Source organism: Lagopus leucura, unplaced genomic scaffold, assembly GCF_019238085.1.
Source record: "Lagopus leucura isolate 7727_CA_CO unplaced genomic scaffold, USGS_WTPT01 Super-Scaffold_100001, whole genome shotgun sequence".
NCBI lineage: Eukaryota > Metazoa > Chordata > Aves > Galliformes > Phasianidae > Lagopus > Lagopus leucura.
Window position 1 is genome coordinate 15,002,479 of NW_024962262.1, and position 14,669 is coordinate 15,017,147.

The 14,669-nt window shown below is 41.0% G+C and overlaps 1 protein-coding gene across 1 annotated transcript in view; it reads left to right on the forward strand.

The window, feature by feature from the left end:
• Window positions 1-14,319, forward strand: part of VWA8 (von Willebrand factor A domain containing 8) — a 180,512-nt gene extending 166,193 nt beyond the window's left edge. Inside the window, exons 41-45 of the mRNA XM_042866426.1 lie at window positions 490-615; window positions 2,040-2,198; window positions 10,516-10,614; window positions 11,684-11,922; window positions 13,854-14,319. Coding sequence (XP_042722360.1) covers window positions 490-615; window positions 2,040-2,198; window positions 10,516-10,614; window positions 11,684-11,922; window positions 13,854-13,962 — 732 coding nt within the window. The 3' untranslated portion in view covers window positions 13,963-14,319. The remainder of the gene's footprint in view (window positions 1-489; window positions 616-2,039; window positions 2,199-10,515; window positions 10,615-11,683; window positions 11,923-13,853) is intronic.
• Window positions 14,320-14,669: the final 350 nt, after the last annotated feature.

The window sequence follows — 14,669 nt, forward strand, 5'->3', positions numbered from 1 at the left end:
TACAAATGTTTGTTTAAAAGAAGCCACTTACTATTACATAAGCTTAATGCAGTTTAGTTTTACCTTGAAGTCTGCCACCTTTTTTTTTTTTCTTGTGTTACTTGAATGGAGAGTGTGAAATAAATTTGCCAGTTATGCATGTCCCTCTGGTTGCATGCAGTTTTGCACAGATTTGTTACTCAAATTTCCAGCACATTTGCAAGAAAAAAGGTTAATATTTCCACAGTCTACAGGTAAACTCCCACATATCAGATGTTAAGGAGGACAAAATTACAGAGGAATGTATTCTTTGTCAGTATTGACTTTTCTTTCATAGAAAGATAGGAAAGAAGCTATGAAAATGTGTTCAGGTTTCATTGGCTTTTGCCAAAAATGTCATGTAACAAGAAAGAAAGTTCATATGCCTGTCATGTACAGTAGGTCTTAAATTGCTTGAAATACCTTCAAATCACTGAGTGAATTAAGGTTTGGGTTTTTTTTCTGTTGTAGGCCAAGGGTAAGGAAAGACAATGGATGAGACACCAAGCTGTTGGAGAACTGGATGATACCAAAATCATTGATGGGCTGACAGGAGAAAAAGCCATTTATAAACGGCGGGGAGAGCTTGAGCCGCAAGTAAGTATCCAACAGGTAGTAGGGAAAAGTAGGGGAGGGCCTAAAAGAATTGATGATTTCTTAGTGGCTGTACTGGTATAGACATGAGAAACTCAGAAGAACTATCTCTGGATCAGGATTTTGCTGAGACAGCCTCAAAATGGAAGATTTGCTTCACCTCTTCCTATGATCTTCCATGCATTTGCTGTTGGCCACCCTCAGAGAGGTGCTGATCTAAGCAGTCCTTTGCTTTGATCCAGTGCAACAGGTTTAGTGCTCTTGTTTTATATTTTATATATAGGTGCTGAAGTTGATTATCAGAAAACTGCTTGTTCGTCTTAAAATTAGAAGGAAAAGATTTTCTCACTAATGTAACAATTTTTTTTTTTTTGCTATTGTAGACCACAACATCATTGAAAATGTTATAAAAACAAGCATTGTATGAATCTATTATTTTTCCATGATATGCAAGGTATTCTGTCTCCCAGTGCAGGAGAAGTGATTAGATTCTCATTTCTGATCTTTTCTCAAAGTGCATTTTCTCAGTGTAGACAGTTCAGTTATAATGTATAGTTAGTCATAACAGTAAATGTATATATATATATATATATTTAAATTTTGCTTTAAAAAAAAGAGTAGGATTTAACGGATCCTCTCAGCCCCCCTGTCTTGTGAGGGTACAGCAGTCCATTGAGAAAATAATGAAAGAGTAAAGCACCCAAATGCTGGCAGCTCTTTCGACTTCATAGAAGTGTTTTAAGTATCTGTTTCTTAACGTGGCTGTTTTTAGACAAATCGTATTTAATATCCATTAACTTGTATCCAGACTGATGTCAGTGCACACTGTATAAAGTCTCTCCTTGGAATGTACTGTTCCAGTAATTGTTAAAACAGACGGAGGTTGTTTTCAGGAAAAAATAATGGTTTGGGAATGAGAATGAAGAGAAGTCTAGTAGTTAAACAGAGCAAGATTTCAAACATTTTTAAAATATTATAAACCTCAGCAGATTAGATTTTCTTCTAGGGGTCTCTGTTAGTATTGTAAGCCAAGGAAGAACATTTCCATTATGAGCTTTGGCAGACTGAGAAAAGTTGAGAATATTCTTTCTGAGATGAGAAGAATAACAAATGAGACCAGAAAAAGTATTTTCCTGACAAGCATGTGTGGAATTTTTAAAGCTATGTTGTTTCCAGTCATTGAAGGTGAAGTGAAAGAATGAATTGAGGTATCTGTCGTCAACTGCTTTGAAACACAGGAAAAAAAGGAAAAAAGTTAACATATTTTTGTTCTTTAAAAAAAAAATAATAATCAGTTCTTGCTAGAGAAAGGTTTTGTGCTTTGCTCAGTCTGGAGGGTTCTTTTTCCAAAGCGTGTTATCCGTAGTGATGTTTAGGTTTCCCATTTGTAGTGTGTAATTTTCTTTTCTGCTGTGTTTGCTTGCCAGCCTGGGAGCCCCCAGCAGAAGCCTAAACGCTTGCGCTTAGTGGTGGATGTTTCTGGAAGCATGTACCGCTTCAATGGGGTCGACGGACGGCTGGAGCGCTCCATGGAGGCTGTCTGCATGGTCTTGGAAGCTTTTGAGAATTATGAGCACAAATTCAAGGTAATTACAGCTTTGCTAGGAGGTCTGTGGTTATTGCACAGACTATATGGAACAGCGGAAAAAGTGTTTCAGCGGTCAGTCTAGCCAAAGGACATTATTCATTCTTGCAAGGAAATAAAGGCACTGATCTGTTTCTGGCAAACTGAAAAACAATACTAGTGAATGGATGAGAAACATTACATGCTTCAGCAGGGGAGAATTCAATTTAAGACTCCAATTTTTGCTGAAATATGCTGCCTTCTTCTGCATTTATCGATTAATTTGTTTCTTGGAACACAAATACTTAAGACTGTAGAACAGAGGTAAATATAAGCTTAGGGACATGCAGAAATGACCAGCCTTTCCATCTCATCCCAGAGTACGGACAGTAGTGCTTGGTGATGGAGAAGGACCAAACTTATTTGTCCATCAGTTGTGAAAGCAAGAAAACCATTTACTGTGCTGAAAGACACTGGGTCCAGAATGTTATTTAACGGCAGCCTGCAAAGGAAATGTCAGCAAATTTTGTGCTCTTTTTTGTCTGTGTCAACCTAAACAATGCCTCAGGCATTTTTCTTTATCTTTAAAAATGGCAGAAATGGACAATCGAATTTATTCTCAACAAACTCAGTGTTTCATGGAAAAATACAGATGTCTTTACTGAAGAGCATCTCAATCATGAGACATAAAATGCATCAGAACAAAATGTAAAATCTTCTAAGTAAAGATTAGTGTAATGCTTAGTCCAAATTCAGCTCAGTCAGGTTTGTCTTGTTCCTCTGATAGCATAATCTTACTGTTCTTCCGTAGAATCTCCTCTGAAGAATACAACATATAGAGTTATCCTCCTAGAATATCTTCTAAAAATGATCATTCAGTCTTGCAATTGTAAGAGAAGAGGCTGTAAGATGAGACAAGCACTATGTCTTTAGCCCACTTTCCTAAGTAAAAGCTCGTGCTGTCATACTATGTCAGTCATGCTTTTTTGCCCTTCAACTTCAGAACGCATTGTCCAACTTCTAACAAATCTGAAACAGTGGTTGAGTTCCCAAAAATATTCAATTCCTGCCAATGTCATGAAAATGGGCAGGGGAGAGAGTGAGCTTCTGTTTGCATTCCTATTTGAGAAAAAATGCTGTAACATTGAGTTTGTACAGTAGCCTTGAGAGGTTATGTGGGAACTCAACTGTAATTAAGAAGGAAATGGGAAAGGAGTCAGCTGCTCATATAGGTCCTGCTTGCTGATAACAGCAATGTTAATAACAAATGCTAATGGGGGAAGTGCAATTATACAAAGTGATTGTATTTGGTAAATCAGGAGTATCTGAACGATATGCATATTAGTATTATTAAATGCAGGATCATCCACAAAAGCAGTGGATGCATGGATAAATATAATATTTTGGAGCAGAGTCAACATGGCTTTTAAAAGGAAAGTGAAGCATCTGAAGCATCTATATGTATGTGACAGGCAAGGTTTGTTGACTGTCTCCTTGGCCAAAAGCATTTGTCAAAAGGTCCCTCACCATCAGTTCATACGAAATAGAAATGCTTTAGAAGTAAAAGGGAAAGCTCTCAGAGAAATGAACACAGCTTAAGCTAATGAAAACAGACAACTGTAAGTGGCCATTTTTCAGAGTGTGGAAGTAAAGGAAGGTCACTGGTGAAACTGCATTAGAATTTGTGCCACTCCCAGTGATGTTCTGTATGTTTGTAAGTGATTTGGAAAAGAGGATGGATAGTCAAGTGACAGAAGTTACTATTTGTATGAAATTATTTGGGAAAAAAAGGGCAAAAAGTGGAGAAAAAGACCTGGCAGTAAGTAGTGACTGGGAAATAAAATGGCAGATGATGTTTGGGCTATCAAATGTAAAGTACTGTAAATAGAAAAAGACAATCTTGATTTTAAATGCAGAGTGAGGAACTCTAAGCTGTCCACTGATGCTCACTCTGAGTGATTTATTAGGGCTCTGAGAAGAACCTTTGTAATTATGTTGCATGGTTTTTTGAACACAGAGACCACCAGCCATCAAAAAGTTAATTGTATGTTAAAAATAATTATCAAAAGAGCAGAGAACAACACAGAAATCATCAGAATGCCACTGTAAACATCCGTAGAGCATCCACTTCAGAATTAAAAAAGAAAACCAAAACAATGTTATCCACACAATCTGTGAGTCAAGAGAGCTGTAAGGCTAATTTGTTACTTAAAACTGAGCACGGAGTGTTATAGCAAGGTGAAAAAGTTGTTTGCAGCTTCAGCATCTGTTCAACTTCAGTCAGCTCTAAGCAACCTCTCTTTCATTTAAACGCTCTTAGCGCTAGAGAGAAGACTTTGGTGGGCCACTAACAGCAGCTTGATTTGGGGCTGGCCAGGTTTACTATGAGCTCTGTCAACCTCAGAGCTGCTTTTGCTCAAGGGAAGAAAAGTATTTTTCTTCCTCCATATCTCTCTTTGCTGTCCCATTGGGATTTCATTCACTCAGAGCATATCTACACAAATATTACAAGGCTCCCTGAAGATGATGAGAATACTAAAGAGGATGTGGCCTTAAATTTCACTGGCTGTTAAAATTGCCCCCAAAAATGAGTACAAATCAAGCTGTTTATTATGTTGTCAGATTTGTCTTTACATGATCCAGTGATTAGGCAGATTTTAACCAAAATTGCATGATTCACTTGTATCGGAAATCTCCCATTGGAAATAATGGACTTCTTGTGTTATTTCTTTGATGAAAATAAATAGCATTTCTAAACTCTCCAGCTCTAAAATATAGCTTTTCTCATGTCTAGTCTGCTGTGGCAGTTACTACACGTGGGATAACCAGAATACACACCAGAATAACCAGAACACCAGAATGCCAGTTCCTCTGTTTCTAATGAATGTAATTAGGTCTTCAAAGAGTGAGGTGCAGTGATCTTTTTTAAATACCAGTAACTCCAGTCTTTAACAACTTCTCTGGACAACCTATTCCAGTGCCTCCCACTCTCATAATGAAAAATTTATTCATAAAATCTAATCCAAATCTACTACAGGCTCAGCCTGTGATTATTCTTTGCATTGCTTCAACCCAGATGCAGCACCTTGCACTTCATGTGGGCCCACCTCTTTAAGCCATTTAAGATCCCTCTGGATGACATTGCTTCCCTCTAGCATGTCAACCACACCACTCAACTTGGTGCCATGCAAAAACCTGCTGAGAGTGCACTCAATCCCACTGTCAGCAATAAGGAGTTTGAGGGATTTCTTGCATAACAAGTGTTGAATCTGGGGAACCATCAGGTTTGTTAAGTGGAACATTCAAAGGAGATTTTCACAGATTTTCCCTACTCCAATTATCTAAGCACAGTGCAAACTCTTGAAACCAATTCTTTGCCCTCGTTCAAGATCACTTTTCCACTGGTACCTGGTTTGTTCTCCACTAAATAAGGTCGTGAATGTATGAGGTGGGTTGATTTGTCCTGCCAGCTGAGCTTTGCCCATGCATAATATCCCTTGGTAATACTGATGATGATTGTCTGTCTGACTGGTAGAGAAGAGGGTAGAGAGAGAAAACCTCATCCTTTCTAGAGAAGCTAAATATTGGGTATCTGACTGTACCAAGCAGATGATGATGTGATAGAATCACAGAGTTGTTTAAGTTCGAAGGAACACTCACAGGTTAGCTATGTCCAACTCCCCTGAAATGAACAGGGACATCTACAGCTAAAGCCAGAAGAGTGCCAGCAGGTACTTGTCAGCTTTATATGCTTGTGCAGTACAAACTGCCTCTTTCCATTTCCCATAAGTGCAGGCAGTGAATCATTCCTTGTCAAGGGGGAAATGGGAGGCTCATCCTACAGTCAGGAAATCCATTTAAATTAAGAGCCATGTTTCAAAGCCCTCCTTCATTGTCATCTCGTCCACGCTTCCCCTGAACTACTTTAATAAAGAAAAGAGTAGGAGTGATTGAGGTAAGAGAAGCCATGTTCCCAATCTCATGCTAGTGGTGGAGGTTAAATATGCTGCTACAAATGCACCTGGCCCCGTCAGATGTGTGGGTACATATCCTACTTGTCTGTAAGTTATAATAAGCAAGTTGCTTTGCAGGACTGAAGTTCTGACGTCTTTTGTGTGCCTCATTGTACATGTCAGTTATTTGAAAATGTACAGAGGGGCAGCTCATTCTTTGTTATAGCAGGGAGAGTGTAATGTCTGTCATGTAAACCATCTGGTTCTATATCATCCCTAATTACTGTCATTTACGCGCACGACGGCAGATTTAGGAGGCATGTCCAGTAAATTGCACAGTGGCAATTTTACGAAGCCTTTAGAAAATGGTAAGTGGTTCAATGAATGGCATGTTACATAACTGGGAGGAAAAGCTTGAAATCGTATTTGTAACGGTATGAAAGGAAAAAATGCAGATTTTGTAAGCCAAGTTCAGCATTCTCCATTTGGAGAATTTACCTATAATTTCTTGTTACTGTTATTACCTCATATCTTATTACTCCTAATTACCTCATTACTCTTAATTCAGGAAAAGAAAAAATGTTTCACATGCTTGGCAGAGTAGTTTCCTTTAAATAACGAACAGAGGACTCGAAATAAAATTTTAAAAATGTTCAATGTTGTCCAAAGAAGAGATCAGTTTGTAAAGATGTGGCCCTCCAGGAAAGGCCTGTCTAATTCCCACTGCCTTTTACATCCAGCATGCATCTTCTTTCAGCTTTCAGTACGGCAGCTGCAGAAGACATTGTCTTACATGTTATCCAGCAGCAGCCATCCATTCAGTGCCAAATGTAGCCACGGTGCAGGGGTGGTTTTAACCAGTGAGAAAGAATGGTCAAATTAAGGTACTTGCAGAAACTGTGTTTACATGTTGGGTACTCAGAGCTGAACGGAGCAGTTCTTGGCTCAGTGTACCTGAGGCTATCAGAAAACAAGCCAGTGTACACAACAATATATTAATTCAATTAAGCCTGCCCTGTAGCAAACAAATATTTTCCTGCTAGATTTGTCCTGAGAGCCTGTACTTGCACTGTTTTGTGAAAAACAAACAAAACAAAACAAAACAAAACAAAACAAAACAAAATTCTGTTCCATTAAGCTCATATCACAGCTCATCTCTCACTTTTAAATTTATCCTTGTAAATTCTCCAAGGGGATTTATGAGAAAACTGCAGTGGATCTTTGCTTCTCAGAGGTTCTTTCTCTGTGCTTCTCTTTAGCTGTGTTCTGGCCCCACTGCAAGTGCAAGGAAAAGTGCCTCTGGTTTTAAGAAAGCATGCACGTGCCCTTAGTAGTTGAGGTTCCCAGCTGGTCAGGGCTCTGTAGCTGTCCTTTCACAGCAGGAGAGCACTGAACACTAAGGGTTTGTTTTATTAGAACGCAAGTTAGAAGGAGAAAGAAAGCCTGGATGAATACTCATCAGGCTTCACAGCTCCCCAGAGCTCTTATTGAGCTTTTGGCCACTTCTGGTCCCTGAGTTGACTTTCAGGGAGATGAGAGGAGTGCAAAGGGCAGCACAAGGTAGGGCTGATGACTACAGCACAGCATAGGCAAGGTAGGGTTTGACTCTGCTTTTGGGGAGGCTCCACTTGACCCAGCCTGCAGCAGCAAGGAGAAAGTGAGAAAGTACTTCTTTCCTGCTGCCTGACTGCACTTCTGTAACAAATCATAAACAGCTTGGTGAACTGTTGGCAAGGAAACAAGAAAACAGATAACATCTGTTAAATATATGTACTCACATGCATGCATGGGCACGCACAGAAAACAATGAATAGGTGGCCAAGGTCAGAGCAGACAGGACCTGATGTTCCCGGGTGAACAGCTGTGCACACCTGAAATAGTTTGCATTATGGTATCCAGCCTCTGCATTCCCTCCTTGTGCAGAAATGCAGAGGGGGTAAATCCATGGGATTTGAACCAGGAGTTGGAATCCTAGAATCATAGAAGGTTGAAAAGGACCTCAAAGATCATCTGGTTTCAACCCCCCTGCTATATGCAGGGTCGCCAACCACTAAACCAGGCTGCCCAGAGCCACATCCAGACTTAGAGCCGTCCCTTTCGCACAGGCTGTCAGACCAAGTTCAAAGCCAACCTTCTCAAGATGAAATCCACCCATCATGGTGTGCAAACAACCAAAATGGTGTTCCCAAGTAGCAAAGCACTGCCTGCTCCCATGAGCTCTGCCTGACTACAAAGACCTTGGGGATGAAGCCCATGAAATGCTGGGCAGGATCCCACTATAAAGCAGTCAAACTTCTTTTTTGCAAGGGAGAAAGACAGCACATGGATTTCCATAATCACATTGTTGATTTTAAGGGTAATAAAGAACAGTTCAGCAAAGGAAGTGCGGGGTTTCATAATTTAAGAGCCTACCCTGAAGATCTGTGGACGTTACATAAGAACCACATTAGCGCTGTATATTTTCTGCTCCATTGAGCCAGTGCTTTATTTAGTTCCTCTGATTTCAATACTGTTGTAAAACAATACACGTGCGTGCTCCGTGTGCTCTTTAAGTTCTTGGTTTAGTCTTGTATTCTTTACAAAGAGAACTGAATGTAATCCTAACAATCTTCTCAAAATTGGTGTCTTTTCATTTATTATTATCTTTTCTCTGGAAAGACCCCAGTTTGGGGACAACAGAAACACTATTCATCAGGAAAGAGAGTCTGAAGAGTTAATGGTGAGGAAAGGGTGAACAAGCAAATGGACATTTTGAAGAGAAAGTGTGTGGCAGACAGGAAGGTTTACATGAGGCTGGGTGGCAAATACAAGACATGGACAAGCTGAGAACAGGAGCTGGAGCCAATGGAACAGAATGATGTGGGAACACCTGGAAACAAGATTGTATAAAGGTTTCTGTGGTGACACACTGGAACAGGTTGCCCAAGGAAGTTGTGGATGCCCCATCCCTGGAGCCATTCAAGGCCAGGCTGGATGTGGCTCTGGGCAGCCTGGTCTGGTAGTTGGTGACCCTGCACATAGCAGGGGGTTGAAACCAGATGATCATTGTGGTCCTTTTCAACCCAGGCCATTCTGTGATTCGGTGATTTTCAGAGGAAGAAAGTCTGGGTTGTGTGAGGCTGTACTGAAACAGTTTGACCCTGGGTGTAGCACACCTATAGTGTGTGACACGTGTGTTGCTTTGCAGAGGGAGGTGTCATGTTTAGAAATATTGCATCTGCTATAGCTTTCTTTTAATCTTTATATATTTTCAAGTAAATTCGCTAAATGGAAACAAATTGAAAGAGCTTTTGAATGCTGTTTCTCTAATCTCCACAAACTTGCACCAAATAAAATTATCTTCAATGGGAAAGAAAAGACAGAATGACTTTGAGGACAAGACCTTTCACCACATGATTATGTAGAAATTAGGGATAGTGAACCTGCCAGGGACCTCCATGAATAGAAGGTAACAAAAAGGCAAAATATTGCATAAGAGCTCCTTGAGAGACAGCTCAGCACCCGCTGATCAGGGGGGAGAAAAGGCATGTCCATGCTCCAGGGGCAGGTCACACTAGCTGTGGGACACTGAGGGTTTCTCCAGGCTCAGGATCCATGCACTGTGCTCCATCACTTGGTGCAGACAGCTCTTAAATCCACTTTTGTCCTGCAGCTGAATTCTCCCTTGGGGTGATTGCCACATTCACAACACAAAGGGTAGGGCAGGACCTTGCCATAACTCAGCTTGTCTTAGTTTTCATGTAACTCTCACATAAAGCAAAAGCCTTCCAACTATAACATTGTTTGTTCAGTGAGATATTTGAATTAGCACAGCTCTACATGCAGCCTCTTTCTGGAGGGAATGCTGTACACACAGCAGAGCCTCTTAGAATTCACTGCTCTACATACATTTAGCAATGGTTCTGATCAGTAACACACAACTATAGGGAATGCTGATTTACAAAAAAAGAAGGCTGGCAGTGCTTTTTTTTTTTTCAGAGCAGAATGAGGTCACGAAAACAATTAATCTGACATTTGAGCTGCTCTCAAACAATGCACTGTTTGTTGGGCCCAAGAGAAAGAAAATGGCTGCTTAAAAGAAAAGAGTGGACAGTGTGAGAGGGCAAGGTCTTGATCTTGTGCATCACCGCTCTGCAGTTGGTGGAGTGAGGTAAAAGAACCGGCCATAGAAATAAGTAGCTGTTCCATTATTTTGTGATTCTCTCCCATGTTTTCATGTCAGTAAGAAACTGCAAGTAGTTCCCTTCAGCAGCTCATAAACGTGAGCAGTATAGAGCATTCAGGTTTTCTTGTTGAAAGGAAATCACCTCTGATCTATCTTGTATCATTGTGACCCACAGACCACGTGTGACTAACAGATAACTGATGAAATCTTCTTTCTTGCAGTATGATATTGTTGGACATTCAGGAGATGACTACAACATCACCTTGGTTGAGAGTGGGAAAATTCCAAAGAACAATAAACAAAGATTAGAGATTCTCAAGGTAAATCCTACTAACAACCTATGTTGGGATTTTATGACTACAAAGCATTAGAGTGAGATAAAAGACAGATAAGAAGGCAGCAAACTGAAGCAGAGCCTGTCAGAGATTGTGCCAAAATAATGGAGCTTAGATTTGCCTTATTCTCATCTGCTATGTCATAAATGTATCATTTTGACTGCTTATCAAGGGGTATAGGAAGTTCCAAACATTATACAGTGATATACATAGTCCTACCTAAAGAATATGGGGGGATGCTACTAGCATGGATAATTTGAACCATAAGGGGATGCCAGGTCATTAGTTTAGCCTTGTACCTTCAGGAATTAACATGTCACAGTAGCAGTGGGAAAGTGTATCCTGCTGCTACTGTGGCACATGGTAGACTGAAAACATGGTAAATCACAATTGCAAAATGAGGGTATTTATCAACATTTTACTGCAATAGTATGCAAAAAAAAAATAATAATAATCAAGTGTATTGCAGGATTTAGCTATTTTGGCAGCAGTTTAACTGTGAGCTTCCTTCAAAAAATATTTGTAAAATATTTGGGTTAGAAGGGCTGGATTTTCTAGCACCTAAAATTCCTTGCTCTCTGCATAGGTAGCAGCTTCATCAATGCAGTGTATTTATGTCATAAAACCTCAAACAAAGTGTTTCAGCATTTGTGAAACTTGCTGCCACTGTCAGGAGTCAGATATTTGATACTAACCGTGACACTGTTAGAACTTGAAAGTCCAGTGCAAATTATAAACAGGTGGGAGCAGAATTAAGAAACTAAGCCCTCTTTTCTTTCTGAAATATATAGCAATAAAAGTACTCAGACTGCAGCTTATCAAAGTATTTTGCACTCCTTTGAGTGCTAATTCTGTCTGTGTGTGATTCACCATGTAATACAGCATGTTACATATAAAAAGCTGCATCTTCTGTGGTATCTGATGCAGTGCCATAATTCTGAACGTGCATCCCTTAATACATCATAAACGAATATTTGCTTCCTTCCATGCCAAAATAAATGTTTATTCATGAAGTCCTCTTACATATTTGCATTTGGCTATGTTGTGCACGCAGGTCATGCATGCTCATGCTCAGTTCTGCATGAGTGGAGATCACACCTTGGAAGGCACTGAGCACGCCATTCGGGAAATTGCCAAGGAGGATGCTGATGAGTATTTTGTTATCGTCTTGAGTGATGCAAATCTGGAGCGATACGGCATTGAACCATCAAAATTTGCCCAGGTCTTGACCACCAACACACAAGTCAATGCTTTTGCCATATTTATAGGGTCTTTAGGAGACCAGGCAGATAGGTAAGGGTTTTTTTTACTATATTCCTAATATAACTGTTTTCATTCATCATAAAGCTAAACTGTGCTAGAAGAAAACAGCATGTGGGAAGCACTACTGTGCTGGACGGGTCATGGAGCACTGGCACAGGCTGCCCAGAGGCTGTGGGGTCTCCTCCTTGGGGACCTCCCAGAGCCACCTGGATGTGGCCCTTGGCACCCTGCTCTGGGTGTCCCTGCTGGGGCAGCGGATGGAGCAGAGGGACCCAGAGGGTCCCTCTGCCAGCTTCAGCTGTGCTGAGATGCTTTTAATACAGTGAAGGTAGGTATAGTTGTCCGTGCTGGTGCTCTCCACTGTAGTTTTTGATGTATTAGAAAGAAGCAAAGCTTGTGTCAAGGAGGAGATTGGTTTGTGGGTCCTTGCAACCCTCCTTTGTGGCCTGCTGGTCCAGAGCATTCTGAGCATCTGAAGGGACACCTGAGTCTTTCCTCCTGGAGGATTTGGCAGAGACATCATTCCTTTGTAAGTGACCGGTGTAAGGTGTGAATGGATATTGGCCTAGCAGGAGTCATGCAAGCAAGAAAAGCTGGAGTTCAGAGGTCTTTAAAACTTCCAAAAATTTGACACAGATACTCCTCTTGTGTTAGAGACCTAAATTCTTTGGAGGGTCTGAGCCAATACGCTTGCACTTAGTGCTATTACATAATTCTACTTGAAACTCTCAGGGTACAGGGAAAATAAGGAAATTCTGCCCAAGCTGATGTTCCACGTCCACTGAGGAGCAGTACACACAACAGGAAGCTGCAGCCACAAAGAATAATACTGCTCTTTCTGCTTCTGATCACGTTTTTGACAGGGGGAGAATGAGGCATGCCCCAGAGGGAACTGGCCCTCAGTATGTAGTTTCAATCAGCAAAGGTTTGAAGGAGTTTGAAAGTTACAGCTGCACTGCCAGCACTAACCCAGTCTGCAGGTCTGTGCATCAGAGCTGCATTGTGCACTGTAAAATACCACCATTCTGGCAGATTACAGTTACAGAATGCCCTTATACATCTGCTAGTAATAAATGAAAAAAAAGCATTGACCATATCCTGCTGTGTAAGGAGAGATCTTGTAATTGTCGAGTTCACTGGGAATGGAAAATGCACACAATGCTGTCACTAAGATGCATCTGTGTATGTGTAAGGGCAGCATTAGACAAAGCCTTCCTGTAACTGCTGTGGGGGAAGGACAAGCAAATTCTTTGTAGCAGCTTTTTAAAAACTCACTTTAAAAGTTTGGCTTAACTTATCATTGGAGTAATGGTGCAGAGCATAAACTAAAACCTGTTTAAAAAGCAGTGAGAAAATCACTTCCAAGCCTGCTGGCTGGACATGAGGGAGATGGATTTAGTGAAGTACGTCTTGTTTAGTTTTTTTGTTAAGGGAGGTTAAGCTGTGAATAAGAATGTGTCAGGCTAATATTTGCAGAGAAATATCTGTCCATCTAATCTGCTGTGGTCTAGAAGAGGAAATACAAAGAGCGCATTTAGAATCACTCGATGTGTTGAATTGAAAGAGTTGTGAGTTCAATCAAACCAGGGTATTTAGAGTAAGTAAATATCTGCCTTTCTGGAGAATGTGTCTTGCTGCCATCAGAACACCGGATGGGTTAATACCTTGTCGAGACACTTGGTACCTTAATCAAAATGAATGTTATGCATGTCAGAAAGAGGATGTGAATAAAAACTAGAAATAGCCTTGTCTTGCTGGAAGGACCTGTGACCCAACAGCATTCAGCCCTTCCTCCCACTGCTGCTTTCCCAAGCCTTTAATTGCACAGTGACAGCAGCACAAATGACATGTGCTGGCGAGGTATTCAGGAGGAAAACGTTCCTTCTGAAGGAGCTCCTGCTTGTAGTAGGGGATGTAATTGGAAATGGTAATTCTGTCTTGTCCCTCCTTCTGCATTGCAGGCTGCAGAGGACTCTGCCAGCAGGACGCTCCTTTATTGCCATGGATACCAAAGACATCCCTCAGATTTTACAGCAGATCTTCACATCAACCATGCTGTCAAGTGCCTAACCAGTGCCATTGCCATGGCACAGGAATTCAAAGAATCCACTCCTGCTGAAGATACAAACTCTACAGCTAAGGACGATCAGCTGTTAATAAAATACATCCTGTTCTGTGATCAGCAAACCAGCCCCAATCTTCATTAGAGCTCCACCAACTTTGTGTGTTCAAGGAACTGCAGTGAGGCTGAGGTAAACCTCAGGCTGGCAACAGAGTGGATGTTCTTCCAAAGGGACAAAAGATAAAGTACAGTTTGTGATCATTACTCTGGCTGATGGGTTGCCAGCACTGCAGCATCATCTGGCATGGTTTGACTAACATGGCTCTTTGGGATTAGATAATATTATACAATGCAGAGCCAGACAATCTGTTTCAGTGTTTTGTGTGTATATGTTTGAATGGGTAGTTAACCCCATCTCCAATTTAATCAGGGCTGTTCTCATCAGGAAGGAAACCCTTCCTTCCTCTACTGTTGCTCTCTTGTCCTGATGGGCACTGGGGCTTCACCACTGGAGGCTGGGAACAATGGGGCAGTTTGCAAACACTGACTGTCACATGTAAACATTCATTATCTGATCAGGCACAGTGCTCAGATCTAGAGAAAGTGGCTGCTGAGGAGGGAAATAAATGCTTCTTTCAGTTCTGCCTGTGAAAAGAAAGGGGAAGGGCTCAAAACGGTCTTGAGAGCCCACCTGCCAGCATGTCCAAGGAGGGGG